The sequence below is a fragment of the Bufo gargarizans genome, chromosome 5, assembly GCF_014858855.1.
Source record: "Bufo gargarizans isolate SCDJY-AF-19 chromosome 5, ASM1485885v1, whole genome shotgun sequence".
Lineage (NCBI taxonomy): Eukaryota > Metazoa > Chordata > Amphibia > Anura > Bufonidae > Bufo > Bufo gargarizans.
The window spans coordinates 136,987,133-137,010,667 of record NC_058084.1 but is presented as its reverse complement, the minus strand read 5'-3'; the positions used below and the strand labels follow the sequence as shown (position 1 = coordinate 137,010,667).

Sequence of the window (23,535 nt, the reverse complement as noted above, 5' to 3'; positions counted from 1 at the left end):
AAATTTTTGCCCATTCTTCATTGCAAAATAGCTCTAGCCTAGTCAGAATTGATGGAGAGTGTCTTTGAATGGCATTTTTCAGGTCTTGCCACAGATTCTCAATGTGATTTAGGTCTGGACTTTGGGTCATTCTAACACATGACTAAGCTTTGATCTAAACCATAGGCGTGCGCAGCCTATTGCATTAGGGTGTGCACCCTAAAGCACAAACACACACGCCGCGCGCATGTGTATGTATATATATATATATTATATCCACAGATCCTCCATAACATTGTGTCAATTTTTATTCTACTAACCTAATACTTAAAAGACAAGCTTTCAAGAGTTGTACTTTCTTCCTCGGTACGCTTGAGTATTCAGAAACAATCTATTCCTAAGGGTCGGTTCACATCTGCGTTATGCCATTCCGTTATAGGTTCCGTTTCAAACAATGCAAAACGGAAACCTTTAAGAGGCATTTCGTTTTGCTCTGTCCTAATAGAAGTTTATGAGAAAGCATAACGGATCCGTCTGGGTCCCATTATTCAAGACGGAAAACAAAGTCCTGTCGACAGGACTTTGTTTTCCGTCTTGCATAACGGGAACCAGATGGATCCGTTTTGATTCCCATAGACTTTTATGAGGACGGAGAGCAAACGGAATGCCTCTTGCAGAGTCTGCACTGTACGAGAGAGAGATAGCAGTGGCTGTGAAGGGGAAAGTACCAGAGCACAATAACATCCCCAGAGCCTTTCTGCTGCCTGACCAACCGTAGGCTGCCACAGCGCCAGCCCAGCCTGAAGGACATCAGAGAGGCCTGGGGACCACATTATAGCACCACTACATTTACTTATTATCAAAAAGCATCATACATAACTAAAACAACTAAAAAAAAATTTACTGTCCCTTTAAGCAAAAGCCAGAATATAATAAAAGACAAAAACATTAAACTACATTTATATTAAAAAATTTACTTACAACAGAAGCTATTCAGTTGTCTGCTTGCTTCAACTGATTCTCTGCCCTCCTTTCTGTCTCTCCTTGCACTGTTATGGGGGACCTGTGGATGACACACTGTTATGGGGGACCTGTGGATGACACACTGTTATGGGGGCATCTGTGGATGACGCACTGTTATTAACAGTGAGTCATCCACAGATCCCCCCATAACAGTATCATCTACAGATCCCCCCCATAACAGTGTCATCCACAGATCCCCCATAACAGTGTCATATTCCACAGATGCCCCCATAACAGTGTCATGCATAGATATCCCCTTAACAGTCTAAGGGGATATCTGTGGATGTCACTGTTATGGGGGCATCTGTGTGGAATCTGACACAGATGCGGGGGGATCTGTGGATGACACTGTTATGGGGGGCCATGGGGATCTGTGGATGACACATATATAGCAGCATCTTGTGCTATATATGTCTCATCATCCACAGATCCTCCCCCCCCCCATAACAGTGTCCCTGACAGTGTTGTAATTAAACTTGTGCCAAGTTGTACGTACTACTATCTAAGTAATTACTAACTTACTGGGACAGGACTCCAGCTAGGATTCAGTTTTTCTTTTTCACAGTGCACAATCACCATTCAATGGGCACTGGGCGGGCATGCAGGCTCTTCAAACATTCAAACCGGCCGGCCGGCGCAGCGTAACATGACATCACTCACTCCGTCACGCCGCACGCGCCTGCTCCTCCCACTTTATTAATGAAGCGGACGGAGCAGGCGCGTGACGTCGGAGTGAGTGACGTTACGTGGCCGGCCGCCGGGAGACAGAGCCGAGGAGCAGTGAGCAGTGGTATACTCGTCAGTCGAGACTCGAGCAGTTGTATGTCATTGAAGGGGCTGGCAGCCGGGGCTAAAGCGGCAGGTGGCAGTGCAGGAGGCGGAGCACAGGGGTGTGATTAGGGTGTGCCCAGGCACACCCGGCACACCCCGTGCGCACGCCTATGATCTAAACCATTTCTCTGTAGCTCTGGCTGCATGTTAAGGGTCCCTGTTTAGCTGGAAGGGGAACCTCTGCCCTAGTCTCAAGTCTTTTGCATGCTCCAGAATTGCTCTGTATTTAGCTCCATGCATCTTATCATCAACCCTGACCAACTTAACTGTCCCTGCAAAAGAAAAGCATCCCCACAGCATGATGCTGCCAACTCCATGTTTTATGGTGGGAATGTTGTGTTCAGGGTGATGTGCACATAGTGTTTTGATTTAAGCGAAAAAGTTAAACTTTGGTCTTATCTGACCAGAGCACCATCTTCCACGTGTTTGCTGTGTGCCCTACATGGCTTGTGACACACTGCAAACAGGACTTCTTATGGTTTGCTTTCAAAAATGGCTTTATTCTTGCAGTTTTTCCATAAAGGTCAGATTTGTGGAGTACATGACTAATAGTTGTCCTGTGGACAGATTCTCCCACCTGAGCCGTGGATCTCTGCAGCTCTTCCAGAGTATGCCAGAGTAGGCCTCTTGGCTGCTCCTCTAATTAGTGCTCTCCTTGCCTGGGCTGTCTATTTATGTGGATGGCCATGTCCTGGTAGGTTTGCAGTTGTGCCATACCCCTTCTATTTTTGGATGATGTATTGAATTGTGCTCAGTGAGATGTTCAGAGTTTGGGATATTTTTTTTATAACCTAACCCTGCTTTATACTTCTCCACAACTTTATCCCTGACCAGTCTGGTGTGCTCCTTGGTTTTCATGTTACTTGTTTTGTTTGATCAATAATGTTCTCTAACAACCCTCTGAGGCCTTCACAGAATAGCTGTAGTTATATTGAAAATACATTACACACAGGTGGACTCTATTTACTAATAAGGTGACTTCTGAAGGCAATTGGCTACACTGGACTTTATTTAGGGGTATCAGAGTAAAGGGGGCTAAATACAAATGCATGCCACACTTTTCAGATTTTTATTTATAAAAAATTTTGAAAACCATGTATCATTTTCTTTTTACTTCACATACTTGCTACTTTGGTCTATCATATAAAATCCCAATAAAATACATTAAAGTTTGTGGACGTAACATTTGCACCAGTTGTTTTTTTGGGGTTTTTTTGGCGGGGGTTGCAGACTTTTTACACTTATTTTACTTCCTTTTTAGGATTTTGATTAAATAAGTTTCCTTCAGAATGTGAATCTGTCTTCACGGATCAAAAAGGTCTAGATGGGTATACGTCTCAGTGATTAATTAGTGGCGGAGGAAAGAGACGCTTAAAAGTACAAACTTTATTTATAGCAATTTAAAGGTTCTTTTGAACCAAACCAAGAAAACTGTGGGGATATTGTACCCTTTAAAAATTCAAGACTACATCTAGTGCATTTATTATTGCTAAAACACACCGAGGACTTCCAACATATAGGTCATATGTACATAAAGCACTAGTGAAATCCCGTGTATATGGCAGAGCTACTGTTGAACTCGTATCCCCCAAATGTACCAGGAGAGACTATACGGTCATATGATTTCCCTCCAAAGTCACGTGTGAACGGTCACACATAGTAATTGTGACCATATATAATGTAGATCAGAAGGGTAAGCAAAGGGTTATGAAGGTTGAACATTTAGTACATCAGGGGTCCCACTCCCATAAGCTAGTTTGATTAGCAGCCCTCCGATGCCAACCCCAAAACTGTAAACCCTATCCAGGTGTCTGGGTCACCAGGGTCATGGTGCCTACAAACAAGTTACCCTAATGATAAGGTTAGACAACACCCTGCCTTACTCAGATTCTTCAGCTAGCTATCATACCCACATATGCGTCTGGCTCGACACGTTTCTTCGATGTGAGTTATCAGGAGCTATTCATAACAATGTGGTAGTACAGCTGAGAAGACGCTGCCAGACTGAAGGTGTATGGCACCGTGTCCAGCGCTAGTGTGGCTGTGGAGCGGGCGCATAAAACGCCGGTTTATAAAGAGGAGGAAAGACAGCCCCCTAGGAGGAGCCAAAGCGACACTCGGCCAATCAGGTGATGGGGAGGCGGGGTTGCTGTTCGTTCACTCCCCATTACCGTACGGTCGCGCGCGCGATGCATCCCCTGCCCCTGACAAGTGATTAATAGAAAAAAAGGGATATTCTATGGCAGGTAATGATAACCCCAAAATACTGAAGTAATCATCATTACTAGGAACAGCAGAAAAAGCAAGGAAAAAGCAAGGGACACAACCTGACAAGATGATAAGATTGATACGCAAACAGCATACATTAGTTAACCTTGAAGTGAATTTGTAATGCCGTAGTAACCAGGGGCCCATTGTGACCAAAAATAAGGTGGTATGCAATATTAGGTGGATAAAGTCCCCCGTACTATCCATTATCCTTTAAAGTAAGAATATTCAAATACCAGCCAGGGAACTGGATACTAAATCAGCAATTGCCACGGGATATCCCAAAAATGGCATAAACTGGGCGCTAAAGGTACCCACCAGCCTGACCCTGTCAATAGATCGGTGTCAGAATGAGAGAAACGAATAACCCCCATGAAACGCTACAATTGGAAAAGTGTCCCATGTCTCTGTATTCTATTTATTCAATAAAACAGACATAGGAAATGTGATCATTGAGTCCCTGAGGACGAACAGTGCCCAATCGGCAAGTCCATTGGGAAGGACTTTTTGAAGGACTCGTTGATCTAAATTACCTCCTCTTGGGGAAGGTCTCACAATCTCTATACCCTGAAACAGAATTGCACGTACATTGCCCGAATGGTGCATATTAATATGGCGTGCAATCAGTGTTTTTTCGGACATCATTTAGTGTTCTCCAATCCTACGGCGCAACTCGTGGATGGTCTTGCCAACATTTTGCAATCCACATACACAAGTGTCCAGGTAGACCAGACCCGAGGATTTACAATTAATGAAAGTACCAATGCAGCAGGACTTGGAGGTTGTCTTGCTTGTAAATGTGCGTCCCGACCTAATGGAGTCACATGCGACACAGTTGCCGCAACGGAGCGTCCCTATTGCAGAGTTCTCTAACCACATGCTTTGGCAAGGTACCTGAAAGAAACTATGAACAAATCTATCCTTCAGGTTGTGCCCTCTGCGATACGTGATTTCTGGGGTGTCACCAATTAGATGGCCCCCATCCGTGTCCATCCGGAGAATACCCCGGTGTTAACGTAGAATGTCCCCATCACTTCATTTGCCGCATTAAAAGTCGCTGTAATGCGAATTTGCTCCTCATCAACTTACCTTCTCCTGGGGTTGAGTAAAGACTCGCGTGTGCAAGACAGCGAATGCTGATAGGCCGAGGTGAGTATTTTTCGGTGATAACCCCGTTTCAAGAACCTATTCTCCAAATCTCTGGCTTTAATTTGAAAGTTTGAGATAGAGGAACAGTTACGGCAAACCCGGAGATACTGCCCCTTAGGTATCCCTCTCTTGAGAGGGAAAGGGTGGCAGCTCTCCCAGTGTAGAAAACTATTGGTCACCGTATCCTTACGGAATAGACTTGTGTGGATCTTGCCATCACTGTCCTTAATTATGGTCAAGTCAAGGAAGGTAATCTGTACTAGATTACTTTCAGATGTGATAAATAGACCACATTTGTTGATATTAAGGGCCCTGACAAAATTACTGAAATCCTCCTGAGTACCATTCCAAAAGATAAGGACATCATCGATGTAACTTAGCCATATCGAGTTGTAGGGTGACCATTCTGTAAGTTCCTCCCCAAAGACAACCTCTTTCTCCCACCAGCCCAGGTACAAATTGGCGTAAGATGGTGCACATGGGCTCCCCACCTGAGCTGGTGGTAAATACGGCGGTTGAAAAGAAAAAAATGATGATGGAGAATAAAGTCAAGGAGACAAATCACCAAGTGGTTATGTGGTATGAAATCTATGCCTGATGTACTAAATGTTCAACCTCCATCACCCTTTGCTCACCCTTCTGATCTACATTATATACGATCCTAATGAGTATGTGTGACCGTTCACAGGTGACTTTGGACAGAATACAAATGACCGCATAGTCTCTCCTGGTACATTTGGTGGATACGAGTTCAACAGTAGCTCTGCCATATACAATGGATTTCACTAGTGCTTTATATACATATGACCTATATGTTGGAAGTCCTCTGTGTGTTTTGGCAATAATAAATGCACCAAATGTAGCCTTATCCCCCCTCTTGGTTTGGTTCAAAAGAACCTTTTACTTGCTGTAAATAAAGTTTGTGCTTTTTAGCGTCTCTTTCTTCCACAACTGTGAATCTGTTTTCCCCTTATCCAATGGCAGATTTTCCTGCCAACGAAAAGGTGCAGAGCATAGATACCCAGTGAGCTTGTGGGCCGTATCCTACAATACTTCTTTATTGCCAGCTTTTTAGCTTGGATTAGCTTACAGCCACCGATAAACCCTATAGTCAGCGTTGTCGCTCCAGGGGCAGCCCCTTCTTCTGGTCCCCAGCTTGTATGTACACGGCCCTGCGTGCAGGGGCTACAGTCCTTGCAGAGTCAGCCCTCACTCCTTCCTGCGCTTCTACCGAAGGGATCCTCCCCAAACTGCACCGGGCTGTCCCTGCGCTGCTTCCGATCCCAGTCCGAAAAGTCCTTATCCGGGACAAACCTGCAGGAGAAGAGGGGTTAACTGCATAGCGGCAGCCACAGTATGCACGCTCATCACTTGTTCCTCCCCCATGGTGCCCCCTTAATATCCTCTTACCCCCTCTGCATGTAATGCCACAGTGCCCGCTGGTTGTTCATCCACCCTCAGGTAACACCCCGGTGCCCACTCATTCCTCCCATCCAAAGACCCCCCCAAGGTAATGCCATGGTGCCCGCTTGCCCGCTGTCAATCTGGCATGATAGCAAAGCATGCTGTGTAGCTGCAGCCGCCAAGCGGCATATACATTATCACATAAAATGAGGTGTACAGTAGCTTCAGATGGGTAAGTCACAGGTGTGATATACTACTCATTCATTACTGTACATAATTTTAGGTTAAAATTGCCATCTACTGGCCGTGTTGTGTATTGCTATTACAATTGTTGTTTCGTTCCGAGTGAAAGAGCAGAAGTCGCGTTTGGTTAGTAACGCTATGCGAAAACAATGATCGCTAGCACTGCTATGTCTGTATAAACCTCATCTAATATTTAAAAGAACCCCTTAAAAAAGTTATATGGAATCAAATCCATTTCCCATGGCCATCGTACATGACATACTCATTTGAAATGCTCATGGGAGTTACCTGCTAATGCGAAACTTCATCTGTTTCACACAGAATGTGTATTACACTAAATCCATGGGATTTGGTCTTTTTTGACAATTTTTGGTTCTTTTTTTAAAATAAATATTCTCCCCAGAAACCCTCTTTACACTGGCATGGATAGTAATAAAATAAAAAATAGTTACACGGGTTTTCTCAGCTGGTCTCAGCAGTTCTATGCGATATACGACTGATGATAGTGATTTGCTGCGGTGGTCACATTGGGTATATAACTTTGTCACTGCTGCAGCCAAGTAAACACAGCCCGATGTGGAGGACTGGAGTGATAGCGCTTGAACAGCAGGAACACAGGTCCCTTACTTATCATGTTCCTTTTGTAATATTGTTTCTTTCTTATGTGGCATAGGGGACTTTGGTCAAGAGTCAGGGCCTGGTTGCATCTGCTACCTCTGCACCCTATAGCTATGCCTATGTATGGAACATTATTAATATTATAGAAAAGCCTACAATACAATGTTTTTGCATTATAACAGTTTCTAAGAACACTGCCAAGTATAACATGGAAATGTGGCATGTAAAAGATTAGAGCATTAGAAATTATCATGTTGTCAATATCTAGTGTGAGATATACAGGGCCGTCTTCAACGTGGGGCAAAAGGGGTAGCTGCCCCGGGCCCAGTTGCTCCTGGGGGGGCCCAAGGCAGCTGCCCCGCAAGTGCTTTTTTTAAGTGCGGCAGTGGGCCCTCCCTATACGTTAAGTGCGGCTGCGCTGTGCTCAATGTCAGCAAACCTACTTAACTACCGCTAACTACTTCTTACGCTCAGTACTTGCGGGATGCCCAGGCATGAGTTCGTGGCGAGACCTGTGAACTCCCGCGGTGGGGCTCGTGGGAGCACATGCCGACGGGATTGCGCAACGAACTCACGCCTGGGCAGCCCACAAGTACGGAGCGGAAGAAGTAGTTAGCGGTAGTTAAGTAGGCTTTTTTTTTTGTCAATGTATGCACACACCGCCTTCACCTCGATGGGAAGGGGGCGATGATTGGAGGATCTGTGGTGCGGCCGGCACTAATGTCTGAATTAAGAAAGCCAAATTTTCTAAAGAGCACAACAGGGTGATACTGCCCAAAACTTTCTCCCAAGATGCCGGGTTTTCCTCACTACAGATGGTGCTCTGCCTCCAAATCACAACTTATGTCATGAAGAAGAAAACAAATGTGGACGGCACTCGCCAAAAATGTAGATTCTTTATTCAGACATCATTATTCCAGACATGGAGCGGACTTGGCATAGAGCAGGCAACAAGGATCGTGGCGACGGCCGTTTCACGCCTCAGCGCCATGCATGCTACGGTGTGGAAAGGTGGGATCCAGGGGGCCCAAGTAAATTCTTGCCTAGGGTCCTATCAATACTAAACACGGCCCTGGAGATATATCAGTGCTTCACCTGAGAGTCAATACCTTACTGTATATGATAAGTGTTGTTTTTATGCTATCTAGAAGAGGACTGGGAGGAATGCGACTGTGTAATGACTTGACCCTAACTGTAAAATTCCAGTAGATAGAAAATTCTACGAGGATTGACGGGAATGTCACAGCCTTGTCCCCAAGTAAGCTATGTTTTGTGAACTATCAGCCCTAGCAGCCAAGTTAACTTCTGAGGTTGGCATGCTTCTTACACATTTAACGTGCAGAAGGTCACCATAGTCTTGTAAATTGTATAGGATGAATTCCAACACAGGATCTAAACATGTGCTTTTAGTTGTTTTAATGAGTCAGAGTATATGATGAAATTCATGATGAAAAGCAGATGTTATAATTAAAGTTTTGTGCAAGAAAAGTGAGAAAGAATTTTTTTTCTCCCAAAAAAACTAATGATTGAATCTTATTTTTTAGGCTTTTAACTATAAATATTTTTGTACTATATGACTAATATAATGTATAATGTTGAAGGAAATGTTGATGTTTGCACCCTTTATCCTTAATATTTCCAGGAAACTGCTGATTTGTACACAGCAGAAATCTACAAAACGTAAGATACCTTACCCCTCTGTACCTTATGCACATAGCAAGCATTAGATGTATGTCCGGCGCCACATTGGGAACTGTCGTTCCCAATTATCTGGATGATTATTGGTGCATCCGAATGCACCTTTAGTGTAATAGAAGCATATAGACAATAGAGGGTCAAGGGCAATGCTCAGGAGGGAAGCAGATGTGGCGGATATTACTAATACAGTACAGTAGGCCAATTGGCTCTGATAGCAAAACTTAATCATGTATTTAGTGCAGCAATATAAACTTGAACAGCCTAATGTTGATTGAAAGTAATACCAAACTGACCCTGCACAAGGTAGTTACAGACGTGGACAAAATTGTTGGTACCCTTTGGTCAATGAAAGAAAAAGTCACAATGGTCACAGAAATAACTTTAATCTGACAAAAGTAATAATAAATTAAAATTCTATAAATGTTAACCAATGAAAGTCAGACATTGTTTTTCAACCATGCTTCAACAGAATTATGTAAAAAAATAAACTCATGAAACAGGCATGGACAAAAATGATGGTACCCCTAGAAAACACAGAACATAATGTGACCGAAGGGACATGTTAATTCAAGGTGTGTCCACTAATTAGCATCACAGGTGTCTACAACCTTGTAATCAGCCATTGGGCCTATATATATGGCTCCAGGTAATCACTGTGTTGTTTGGTGATATGGTGTGTACCACACTCGACATGGACCAGAGGAAGCAAAGGAAAGAGCTGTCTCAAGAGATCAGAAAGAAAATTATAGACAAGCATGTTAAAGGTAAAGGCTATAAGACCATCTCCAAGCAACTAGATGTTCCTGTGAGTACAGTTGCACATATTATTCATAAGTTTAAGATCCATGGGACTGTAGCCAACCTCCCTGGACGTGGCCGCAGGAGGAAAATTGATGACAAATCTAAGAGACGGATAATCCGAATGGTAACAAAAGAGCCTAGAAAGACTTCTAAAGAGATTCAAGGTGAACTTCATGCTCAAGGAACATCAGTGTCAGATCGCACCATCCGTCGTTGTTTGAGCCAAAGTGGACTACATGGGAGACGACCAAGGAGGACACCATTGTTGAAAACGAATCATAAAAAAGCAAGACTGGAATATGCCAAACTACATGTTGACAAGCCACAAAGCTTCTGGGAGAATGTCCTGTGGACAGATGAGACAAAAATCGAAGTTTTTGCCAAGGCACATCAGCTGTATGTTCACAGACGAAAAAATGAAGCATATCAAGAAAAGAACACTGTCCCTACTGTGAAACATGGAGGAGGCTCTGTTATGTTCTGGGGCTGCTTTGCTGCGTCTGGCACAGGGTGTCTTGAATCTGTGCAGGGTACAATGAAATCTCAAGACTATCAAGGAATTCTAGAGAGAAATGTACTAGCCAGTGTCAGAAAGCTTGGTCTCAGTCGCAGGTCATGGGTCTTGCAACAGGACAATGACCCAAAACACACCGCTAAAAACACCCAAGAATGGCTAAGAGGAAAAAATTGGACTATTCTAAAGTGGCCTTCTATGAGCCCTGACCTCAATCCTATTGAGCATCTTTGGAAGGAGCTGAAACATGCAGTCTGGAAAAGGCACCCTTCAAACCGGACACAACTGGAGCAGTTTGCTCATGAGGAGTGGGCCAAAATACCTGCTGAGAGGTGCAGATGTCTCATTGACAGTTACAGGAAGCGTTTGATTGCAGTGATTGCCTCAAAAGGTTGCGCAACAAAATATTAAGTTAGGGGTACCATCATTTTTGTCCATGCCTGTTTCATGAGTTTATTTTTTTACATAATTCTGTTGAAGCATGGTTGAAAAACAATGTCTGACTTTCATTGGTTAACATTTATAGAATTTTAATTTATTATTACTTTTGTCAGATTAAAGTTATTTCTGTGACCATTGTGACTTTTTCTTTCATTGACCAAAGGGTACCAACAATTTTGTCCACGTCTGTATATCTCTCTGTGTTGGCCTCAGAAGAACTTACTGACATATGACTTTCTCTATTCAACATATCTTTTAAGTAAATGTAATGCTTGGGTTAAATTGAGTAAGATCTCATTAAGAAGCTATCAAACCACCGTGCTACCTGTTACCTGTTTTTTTCTGATTACAAAAAAGCTGCAGAACAGTCAAGAAGTTATGAAAGATTTCTGCAACCATATACAGTCCAAGCACACAGTCTAGTGGCATAACTATGGGTCTCATAGTCAGGGATAGGCCTGCACTACTGAGTTGACAGTAAACTGATAAACAGCAGAAAGCAGGGTAGGTAGGTATCCTTGAGTGGTAATTACAGTGTGGATTGTAATGTAACATTTTAGATCTTCTGTACAAGCTTTTGCCTACAAAGAAGAACGACGTTCTTATACTTAAAGAAGTTATCCCATGATTAATCAGACATCAAATAATACATGACAATCTCTTTCTAACAAAGCTAGAACCAGCCGTGTACCTCACATGGGTCCAGAGATCTCCCCGTTCATTGCTCTGCTTGATTTTTTTTTATTTTAGCTTAGGGGATGTGCACTCAGGGGGCATCTCCTTTCTTTTACAGCAAGTGGCAGTTGAAATATAGAACTGAGCATGTGCTTCCATCTCAGTGAGCAGGACAGAGAAATAAGAAAAAGAGCAAACAGCAGGTGGCGCTATACAGACAGATTTTTTATTCCATGGAATTACAAAAATATTCAGATCCAGATTTTGGTTTGAAAAATGTTGAATTTTTTTGTGGGACAATCCTTTTAAGTGGGCCTCATGAATCTCCGCTCCAGAGTAGTTACAATAGTTAATAAAAGTTGTAGACATGTGCGTGCCACAGTGCCCATCTACAGAGGAATTGAATTGATTGTATTTTTGTAATGAACAATATTCTACCTGACCTGTAAAATGATGGCACTCACTAAACTAAGCACAAATGTACTGTATAGAAGTAAAATGTTAAATACATTTCACACATTGGAATTGCTTATGTTACATAGTATATGACGTTTAATTTAAAGAGGTTTTCCTGAAGTAAAGTATTGGTGCCCTGTCCTCAGATCCGAATCTCAGCACCCCCCGCTAATCGGCTGTTTGAAGAGGCCGCGGCGTTCCAATGACTGCCCCAGCCTCTTCCAAGGCCACGCTCTCCAGTTGACATATCACCTGTGCAGCTGGTTCAGCTGCGCAGGGGCCCAGATAGAGAAGGGCCCTTCCCAGTGCCAGCTGAGGTGGTTTTTTTTAGTTATTTTATTATTTTTCTCCCTCCCTTCCTCTGCCAGGGTAACCTGGTCACCTTGGGGTGGAGCGGTGTTTGTGGGGGGGCCTGATTTAGACTCACTGTGAATTTGCTGCCTGTTCTGTCTATACTCCATAGCTGAAGGACCTGTGATGACATCATAGTCCTATGATCTTTTCAACACTGGAAGTGGTGGTAGGACCTATGATGAGGTCACCGTCATGTGACTAGTGCAGAAAAAGGCGGCGCTCAGCAGTGGAGAACTGTTGCTATCGAATGAATGTAAGTGCCAGAGAAATGCTGAGAGATGTGGTTCTCCCCTATTACACCTCCTCCCTGCTGAGGGAGGGAAGTATGTTATTTAACTGGGGCTGAAGTGAGGGGAGGGGTGTTAGTTACATGGGACTGTATGTTATAAAAGACTGTAAGAAAGACATATGTTATTTACATGGGACTGTATGTTATAGAAGATTGGGGGTAGATGACTGGTGTTATTTACATGGGGCTGGATATTATAGAGGACCGGAGGGTAAGGAGTGATGTTATTTACATGGGACTATGTGTTGGAGAGGCTGAAGAAGGGAATTTAAGTTATTTACATGGGACTGTATGTGATAGAAGAATGTAAGAAAGATTGGAGGGAGAGGACTGGTGTTTTAATTTATGGGGACACTACAGAGAAGATTATAACTTCAGGGGGTACTGAAGGGGACAGTATAATTATAGGGGGCACTGCAGGGAACATTATAAAAACTGTGGGAAGTGGTGGCGAGCATTACTACTAAGGGCTCCATAGGAGTGCCTTATAGATTGGCCTTATTTCTATTAGGACTGCCTTATTAGTACTGAGGACACTGTAGGGGTACTATGGGGGGGCTTCCGCCTAGCAGTGAGCCCAGTGACGTCACCGGCACTAATAGACAGGCTTTATCACTGCCCTAACCTGTAAAGCCACCCATCAGTGCCGGTGACATCAACGGGAACACTGCTAGGTCTGTAAACAAAACAGTGCAGGCCAAGGGAAAGCATCGGAGTATGAAATGTCAGAGGAGCTGAGTGGGGGGTGAAGGGGATATGTCTGGGTTCAGCTCTTAACCCGGACAACTGCTTTAAAGGGCATCTGTCAGCTCCTCTGACATTTCATACTCCGATGCTTTCCCTTGGCCTGCGCTGTTTTGTTTACAGACCTAGCAGTGTTCCTGTTGATGTCACCTATGAAACTGTCTGACCTGTTACGTGTGCGCTTGGCAGCTGAAGGCATCTGTGTTGGTCCCATGCTCATATGTGCCCGCATTGCTGAGGAAAATTATGTTTTAATTTATGCAAATGAGCCTCTAGGAGCAACAGGGGCGTTGTCATTACACCTAGAGGCTCCGGTTTCTTTGTAACTGCCGCTCCCTGTCTACTTTAAGAGGGCCTGGCAGTGAGAATGTCATCACAACTGGCCATGTCAAAGTGCAAACGACGTAGCAGTTACAGAGAGCGTGGAGCCTCTAGGTAAAATGGTAATGCCCCTGTTTGCCTATAATAAAACATCATTTTTCCCAGCAATGCAGACACATATGAACATGGGACCAACACAGATGCCAATCGCACATGGAACAGGTCAGCCCTTTAATTGAGCATATGAGGAAGTCCTCAGGGATAGCTGAAGGCCTAGGGAGCAGTTTACCATCAGCTATCTAAAAAATATGGACTTCAGTAGGGGGAGGAAGCCAGCACTAAAGTGCCTAGGGCAGCATCAAATCTAAATATGACCCTGGCTCTACAGCAGCAGCACAATTTAGTGTCAGACGTCACACTGCTACTGTGAAGGGGAGACAATATCTGGGCATAGCTACTGTGATGGGGGCACATATCTGGACATAACTACTGTGAAGGCGGCACATATCTGGACATAACTTCTGTGAGGGGCACATATCTGGACATAACTACTGTGAGGGGCACATATCTGGACATAACTATTGGGAAGGGGGAACATATCTGGGCATAACTACTGTGAAGGGGGCACATATCTCTGTGAAGGGGACACATATCTGAGCATAACTACTGTGAAGGGGCACATATCTGTGAATAGCTACTGTGAAGGGGGCACATATCTGGGCATAACTACTGTGAAGGGGGGACATATCTGGGAATGCCTAGTGTGAAGGGGCACATATCTGGGCATAACTACTGTGAAGGGGGCTAATATCTGGACATAACTACTGTGAAGGGGCACATATCTGGACATAACTACTGTGAGGGGAACATATCTGGACATAACTATTGTGAAGGGGCACATATCTGGACATAACTATTGTGAAGGGGCACATATCTAGGCATAACTACTGTGAGGGGCACATATCTGGACATATCTACTGTGAGGGGACCATATCTGGACATAACTATTGTGAAGGGGGCACATATCTGGACATATCTACTGTGAGGGGAACATATCTGGACATAACTATTGTGAAGGGGACACATATCTGGACATAACTACTGTGAAGGGGGCACATATCTGGACATAGCTACTGTGAAGGGGGCACGGGGCGTAACTATAGGGGAAGCAGGGGTAGCGGCTGCTTTGGGCCCCTGACCCAGAAGGGGCCCATCCAGGAGGAGGAGGACTAAAATACTTTGTCAGGGCCCTCCCAACAGTATTACACAAGGAAATTATATACAGTGACAGTATAGACAGTGTAGAAAACAGATGGAACAGCTGCCGGGCCTGGTCTGAGAGAGCGATCTTTACTCGCCACAGGAATGGGGGTGGCATGAAAGGAAGGGATTATGAAAAAATTACTGGAGGAGGGGGGCCCCATTCAAAAATTTGCTGTGGGGCCTAGTCATTTCTAGCTACACCACTGAGGGGGCACATATCTGGCATAGCTACTGTGAAGGGGCACATATCTGGGCATAGCTAGTGTGAAGGGGCTCATATCTGGGCATAACTGCTGTGTAGGGGGCACAGATGTGGGCATAACTATTGTGAAGGGAGCGCATTTTTGGACATAACTACTGTGAAGGGGTCACATATCTGGACATAGCTGCTGTGAAGGTGGAACATATCTGGCATAGCTACTGTGAAGGGGCACATATCTGGGCATAGCTAGTGTGAAGGGGCTCATATCTGGGCATAACTGCTGTGTAGGGGGCACAGATGTGGGCATAACTGCTGTGAAGGGGCGCATATATAATGTATGGTGCTGTGTTTGGTATGCTGTGAGGAGGACGTAGTGCCCACCGGAGCAGAGTGTCTTCTTCAAACAGCTAATCAGTGGTGGTACTGGAGGTCCAACCCCCCACTGATCAAGTATTGATGACCTATCCATCGACATTGTACTCCTGGAAAACCCATTCAAAAAAGCTAAAAACAGAAAAATGCTTTTATGTAGGGGTTTGTGATAAAGTGATCATGCATTCAAAGATGGAGAACATTTTATTGTCTAGGCATATTAGGTATTGTATAAACATTAGTCATCCTATGCCAAAGTGTTTGATGAAAAAATGATAAAAAAAAACTCAGGGGGTCATTTATCAAACTGGCGTAAAGTAGAACTGGCTTAGTTGCCCATAACAATCAATCAGGTTCCACCTTTCATTTTCCAATGGAGTTGTGAAAAATGAAAGGTGGAATCGGATTGGTGGCTATGGGCAACTAAGCCAGTTCTACTTTAAACCAGTTTGATTAAATCTCCCCCTTAATTTAAATTTACATGATTACATGTGCGTGTGAAATGATATATTACAAATCTGATGTTTGCCGTGATCTCCCACGAGGAGAAGAAAAACATATATATCATCATCCAGAGCAGTGTTTTTTTTACCACTGAAAATGGTGTTCTAGAGGGGTGATCCTTGCATAAAAAGATGGCTATTGTGCATAGTGTATGATAGAACTGAAAATGTGGCACAGTGAATCTGGTCTGAATAAAGAGGTGGTCTTCTCAAAGAGGTGTCTCTGTATATGGAGTTAGAACAATTTTCCTTTTATCCATTCAAACTAATATACAACTGTTAATAGGTAATGTAAACTGGATCTCGGGTAGGAGTCTGGTTATGTGGACGTAAAGGTAGCTAGTGGTATCGTTTGAGACCAAGAAATGATCTTGTAATTCTAAGTTGTCTCAAAAGGGGAAGGACACAGAGTTTTTGGAGGAGGTTTTGAGGCAGATCTGCTTGCAGGATTTTTTTTGCCAGAAAAAAAAAAAATCGGAAATATATAGGAAGTATTTACACTTCTCTTTCCTGGTGGATCCACTTCTGTCTTTGGCTGAAAATCTTGCAGGCAAATCTGCTTCAAAACCCCCCTCCAAAAACTGTGTGTGGCCGTGCCCTAATAACTCTCACAGGGTCTGGCAGCATTTTCCTATGAGAGCTGTGCACCAGCAGACATCAGCACTAATCAGTGTGGATAGCTCCTGGCACCAACCTGCGCTATCAAGGTCTAATAACCGCCACAAAGACCCTGGCCGTAAGCATTTTGTTAACTAGCATATTCCTCCAAGATCCTCTAGCTCTTTGTGTTAACAAAAGCAGATAATGACTAATTCATAAACTATTTCACCATTTTCTAAACACTGGTACTTTATGGAGCAGCCACTAATTATTATAATTAGTTGTTTTTTTGGTTTTGTTAGTAGCATAGTCTTCCATCTGTTGTGTATGTGTGATATCAGCAAATAATGCAGACATCTGAAGAATGACTTACAGATTCAATGTAGAAATTCATTTATGTTACCTTACCCGACTCATGTGTGTTATTTTATGATATTTATATTGTATCCATTATAAACATAATGAAAGTAATAATTTGCTGTATTTTCTGTAAACTTGGCCCAGTCCTCTGTATTATTAATTCGGAACTATCCTATGCTGAGGGACCATAACCATCAGCATCCACACCCCTGCAGAGCCATGTTATCTTTCACAGCCTTGAGAACAAGCCAAGGACTCCCACAAGATTGGCATCCACCATAAGTCATCTTTGCTGTTCCTCACATTACTATGATCTCATTAACTAGTTTTCTCTCATTTGTTTCACAAAAAATACAGAATATACCTTTTCTAAGACTCAAAAAATATAGTAAGCCACACAGCCGGGGGAGGGGGGGGGGGGGTCGCAAGCTACTGCTTGGGGACAATCGACCTAAGACATGACACAGCAGAGATTATAACCCTAGTCATCAACATACAGATGAAAAACAAAGATATGTTATGAGTTGACATACATGATACTTTTGAGATCACGATTGTCAGGAGACCCATGTTCTCCCAAGAAGTGGGGTCTCCAAGTTGGGATCCTCACCCATCACACATCATGCCTATTATCGGTGTCTATGATCAAAAAATCCCTTTAAGGTGTTTTAGACATCATTTTCCTATGTTAAAGCTTATGCATAATCTTCTTTTTCAACAGGCATACAAGAAGGAACCCAATGTACGAAGTGCAAAAATAACTGGGCATTGAAATTTTCAATCATCCTGCTGTATATTCTTTGTGCCTTACTCACTATCACAGTGTCCATATTGGGCTACAAAGGTATGTGCAAGTATTGGATAGTTCTATTTAAGGTATTAACAGCACATAAGGTCGAGAATATAGCAATGTGAGGTATTACATTGTGTGAATGCACATTCGGCCATTGCTAGTCTTTTTGGCGCATTATCATTATAGTAATGCAGCCGGGGCGGACTGGCCATAGACCCTAGAGGGAAATTTTTTAGCGGGCTGATGCCCAGGGGGCCAACCAAGCCCTCCACTGGCAGGGTACTTAGCGATCTGATGCTCTCAGCATTACATAATGCTAGGAGCATCAGTGCTTTCACCTCAGGCTGATGAAGGTAAGTGCCCCCCTGTATTCAACTGTATCGTTGTCCTTAGGACGGTGATACAGTTGAATACTGTGGTGGGGTGGTATTTTGTGCTGCACTACATTATTGCTGGCCCTGCTTTCTTGTGATGACCCATCTACAACATCGGGCTACTTTTAGTTTTTTTTCCCAGGAACACTTTAAGTTCCCAGTCCGCCTCCGAATGCAGCTCCCCGTCTCTTTGCAGTTGCTGTGAAGATGGGATTAGAGAATTTACAAATTTGCAGTTATCTATTATAATTTGGATAACAAAAGTTTGGTGGCTCACTCACTGTCCACTAATAGAAAAGGTGCACTGCCTCACAGCACTCCCTATTGCTGGTATAGTGAAGGATTTGAATAAGGTTGGGCGTCACTCAATATCAGGCATCAAATAGACAAATTGGAATAGAATAATGTCTGAAAATTATTTATATAGCACACTTTGAACATGTTGCATAAAACCATACAATAAAAATAACAATAGTACACACTAAAATATCACGTGTCTAAAACTACTTAGAATAGCAAAAAACTGAGTCTCTGAGGCCCTGATGAGCCTAACTGTTGTCGATTATCCTCAGCAGTTTGGGTTCAGAGGCATATGTGGTAATCATCAGAAATTCGCATGGTGACTATACATCATGTAGAAGGTAAAGAGTCAATATTATTTGTGATTTTCACAAGGTACTTTACTGCTCCTATGGACCGCTTGTGCTCCGAAGTGTAGCGCTCTATTGTGAGCTGTAAGGACCTGTGAGTTAGGTCTATCTGTGGAGATCCCCCGTATTCCCAGATATTAGTTTGCAGCGATCTTGCCGCTTTGGCCTTCCAGGACCTGTTTGTGGCGTCCCACGTGGTTTGCTGGATGGTCAGGTGATTTTCAATTCCAGGCGAGGTTTTCAAATTTGTTTAGCATCCAATTGTAGGTATAAGTCTCTTCCTTTTGCCATCCCTCACTGTCTATTTACCAAACAGACAGTGAGGGACGGCAAAAGGAAGAGACTTATACCTACAATTGGACGCTAAACAAATTTGAAAACCCCGCCTGGAATTGAAAATCACCTGACCATTCAGCAAACCAGGTGGCACCAGAGGACAGCAATTTCCATTAAGCATTGGCCCTTCACTCAGCCTTCACCTTTCTCATTTGCTGACTCACGTCTGGGTACTCCCGGCCATGTACTGATCAGGGCAGCTGGACTATACTCTCTCTTAAGCAGCCCAATGCAGTACTCCCAGGCAACTCTTAGATAAATTCAGGCACTAGTTGCATGACCTGAGACTTAGCCACACGTTCTTCCTCGCTATAAGGCCTCATGCACACAACAGTTTTTTTTCACGGTCCGCAAAACAGGTTTCGTTGTTCCGTGATCCGTGTCCGTTTTTTTTTTTCCGTGTGTCTTCCATGATTTTTGGAGGATCACCAGACATGAAGAAAAGTTAAAAAAAAATTTGTTTTGGTGTCCGCCTGGCCGTGCAGAGCCAAACGGATCAGTCCTTACTTACAATGCAAGTCAATGGGGACGGATCCGTTTGACGTTGACACAATATGGTGCAATTGCAAACGGATCCGTCCCCCATTGACTTTCAATGTAAAGTCAGGGTATATTTTAACTTGAAGCGTCCCCATCACCATGGGAACGCCTCTATGTTAGAATATACCATCGGATTTGAGTTATATCGTGAAAACTCAGATCCGACAGTATATTCTAACACAGAGGCGTTCCCATAGTGATGGGGACGCTTCAAGTTAGAATATACTAAGAACTGTGTACATGACTTCCCCCTGCTGCCTGGCAGCACCCGATCTCTTACAGGGGGCTGTGATCCGCACAATTAACCCCTCAGGTGCCGCACCTGAGGGGTTAATTGTGCGTATCATAGCCCCCTGTAAGAGATCAGGTGCTGCCAGGCAGGAGGGGGCAGACCCCCCTCCTTTCCTCCCCAGTTTTAAATTCATTGGTGGCCAGTGCGGCCTCCCCTGTCCCCCCTCCTAATTAAAATCCTCCCCCCCCATATACTATGGCCCCAGTTGTGCCCCCATCTTTATATTATGGCCCCAGTTGTGCCCTCATACATATACTATGACCCCAGATGTGTCCCTATACATATATTATGGCCCTAGTTGTGCCCCCATACATATATTACGGTCCCAGTTGTGCCCCCATACATATACGATGGCCCCAGTTGTGCCCCCATACATATACGATGGCCCCAGTTGGTGGCAGCTGAGAGTTCCGATCGGAGTCCCAGTTTAATCGCTGGGGCTCCGATCAGTAACCATGGCAACCACAACGCTACTGCAGTCCTGTCTGCCATAGTTACTTTGCAATTTTAGAAGCATTATACTTACCTGCGCTGTCTGTGGCCGGCCGGGCGCTCCTCCTACTGGTAAGTGAAAGGTCTGTGAGGCGCATTGCTTATAGCACAGACCTGTCACAGATCCGTCTGTGTGAAACTAGCCTACGGACACGGATCACTGACGCGGATGACAATCTTGTGTGCATCCGTGTTTTTTCATGGATCCATTGACTTGATGGGTCCGCGAACCGTTGTCCGTCCAAAAAATAGGACAGGTATTTTTAGGACGGACAGGAAACACGGATCACGGACGCGGATAAACAACTGTGCATTTTCCGAGTTTTCAACGGACCCATTGAAAGTCAATGGGTCCGCAGAAAGTCACGGAAAATGGAACAACGGACACGGATGCACACAACGGTCGTGTGCATGAGGCCTAAGGGTGTCTTTTGCCTCCCCCCCCCCCCCCCTCCAATATCTAATAAAATTAGTAACTCAGCCACTATTCAACCTAGCATTGGTCCAACCAGCAACCAAATGAACATACAATAATATAGAACAGCATGGCAGGAGGGAAGGAAACTGCTGTATGTTACAAGTGCTCATGAAACTATTAGGCCTCGTTAACATTTCCGTGTTCGTTTGACATCCGAGGAAAATCCATCTATGTTTCATACATGAGGATATCTGCAAAGATTACGTGTTTGTCCGTGTCTACTTTTCTTGCCTGCCACATGTCATCCATATTCCATGGATGTTGCTCAGATCTATATCATTGGGGGACCCAGGCTTGACCATGCTGTTGCCGCTAGGAGGCGGACACTAAGCACAAAAAGTGTAAGCTCCTCCCATTCAGCTATACCCTTCCTACAGTGGCTAAGCTAAATCAGTTTTAGCTTAGTGTCTGTAGGAGGCAGACCTCCCTGCGTTGCAGGTCTGCTGGTTTTTGTTCTTTTTTCACTTTTTTGTTGTTTTTCCCTTTTTTCTAGTGGTAGGTTCAGGCAGTCCTAAAAACTGCCTGCACTCCCACTCAGGAGACGGGAGACCAGGGGGTTCCCCAAGCCCCCTGCTCCTACCCGTTCTCCAGAAGCAAAGGAGGATCAGAGGTTCCTATAAAGCCTCTGTTTCCCGCCAGCGTTTGGATCACCACTGCCGTCCACCGCAAGTCACCTCTGTGTAGCATCCCTCCCTGAGGGGGCCAAACACCAAAGGGGGGCAGAAGACAACGGACAGGTGAGTAAAAAAAATATAAAAAAGGGAGGAATCGGCCCCAAGGTGCTCCCCCTTCCAGTATCCTCCCCTCCCCAAGTTATCTGGTCCCCACAAGGCTAGGCCCTCCAGTGGGTTGCTGTTGTAGGGAGGGGGGGCAGGCGTCAGGGTAACAGAGCAGTCACTCTGTAATAGGGGTAATTTACTATGCATGTACTTGTGCGGTCCTCTGCAGTTTTCCAGTGCATTGCGCTTCCTCCCCAGCCTTAATGTCGGCTCTTTTCTGGGGCCGCCGGGCCCAGCTTCTGAGCGGCCAGCTCTGGCAGGGCGCCCCCGTGGCTTCCTTTTTCCCAACCGGCCTTTTGGTTCGGCCAGGGATGCGGGCATGTGTTCTGGCGAGTGGGGGGGGCATGGCCAGAGGCTGATGGGTGGGCAGCTGAACCGCCCAGATCCAGTTTTTAAGGCACCTGGCGGGACGCTGACAAGCTGGTCTTGTTGCTTGGAGAGACGCAGGCTGGGTAAGTGCTGTTGGTCCCTTCTTACAGGGCCTAACCTTACCCCTCTTCCTCATATAGGACGGCAGGGTTGGAATTATGTCTGAGCCCAGACCCCCAAGGTCCTTCCTTCCGAAGGTGGTGTCGGCATTCCATCTAAATGAGGAGATTATTCTCCCTTCATTTTGTCCGGACCTGTCTCATCCTCGGGAGAGCCTAAATAATGTATGGGGGTAAAAGCAACCCAGGATATAAGATAAATAATCAGTACACTAATGTGGCATCAAAATACCTAATACCTCAGTGAAATACAAGGGTATAAGATCATTCAGGTCGGTCTGAATGGAGAAATGTCACCCCACACTTATCGCCGGTGATAACCAGTAGAGATGGCCTTGCGGTTAGCCCGGGGGTCATTTTGCGTCGAACTTTGCTTGATCGTGGTTCGCCGAACGAGCGAACATATGGCGATGTCCGCCGGCGCCATATTCTTTTACATTGTGAAGAACTTTGACCCATGACACATCCATCAGGTGGTACAGGACAGCCAATTGAGACGTTTCAGCACATGGACATACCCCCTACCTTATAAATAAACCCGATCTGGCCGGCATTTTACATTCAGTCTTTTGCCAGTGTAGGGAGAGGTTGCTGTGTGGAGCAGGACAGACTGTTAGAGACACCAAACGCTAGCTAATAGGGCCACAAAAGTCCTTTTAAGGACTGGTATAGGTGTGCTATCGATAGGTGTGACTTACTGAAGGGTGTGATATACTTATAATATACTTTCTAACATAGAAAGTATATTATAGTGCATTTATATTGTGCAGCAGTTGTGTGCCTTTTTGCTGTGATGCTGCAGCTATACAGAGGGGCAAACGCTCTTGGAACAAATAATTTTAACTGGTGTGATACAGAATACCAGTTGCCCCCCAAAAAAGTAATTGAGGTAGGGGTGTGATATACCAATAATATACTTTCTATATAGTGCATTTGGGTAGTGTAGCATTTGTTTGCAGTTCTGCTGCGTTACTGCATCTACACAGAGTGACAAACGCTTTTGGAACAAATAATTTCAACTGGTGTGATATACCAGTTGCCCCCCCCAAAAAAAACTGATTGAGGCAGAGGTGTGATATACCTATAATATACTTTCTATATAGTGCATTTGGGTAGTGCAGCATTCGTGTGGGGTTCTGCTGCGTTACCACAGCTATACAGAATGACAAATGCTATTGGAACAAATAATTTTAACTGGTGTGATA

At 44.4% G+C, this 23,535-nt stretch overlaps 1 protein-coding gene across 1 annotated transcript in view; it reads left to right on the top strand.

Moving 5' to 3' along the window:
• The window catches only part of COLEC12 (collectin subfamily member 12), a 134,179-nt gene that overhangs the window by 78,193 nt on the left and 32,451 nt on the right, over positions 1 to 23,535 (top strand). Inside the window, exon 3 of the mRNA XM_044294813.1 lies at positions 17,830 to 17,952. Within this exon, the coding sequence (XP_044150748.1) occupies positions 17,830 to 17,952 (123 nt within the window). The remainder of the gene's footprint in view (positions 1 to 17,829; positions 17,953 to 23,535) is intronic.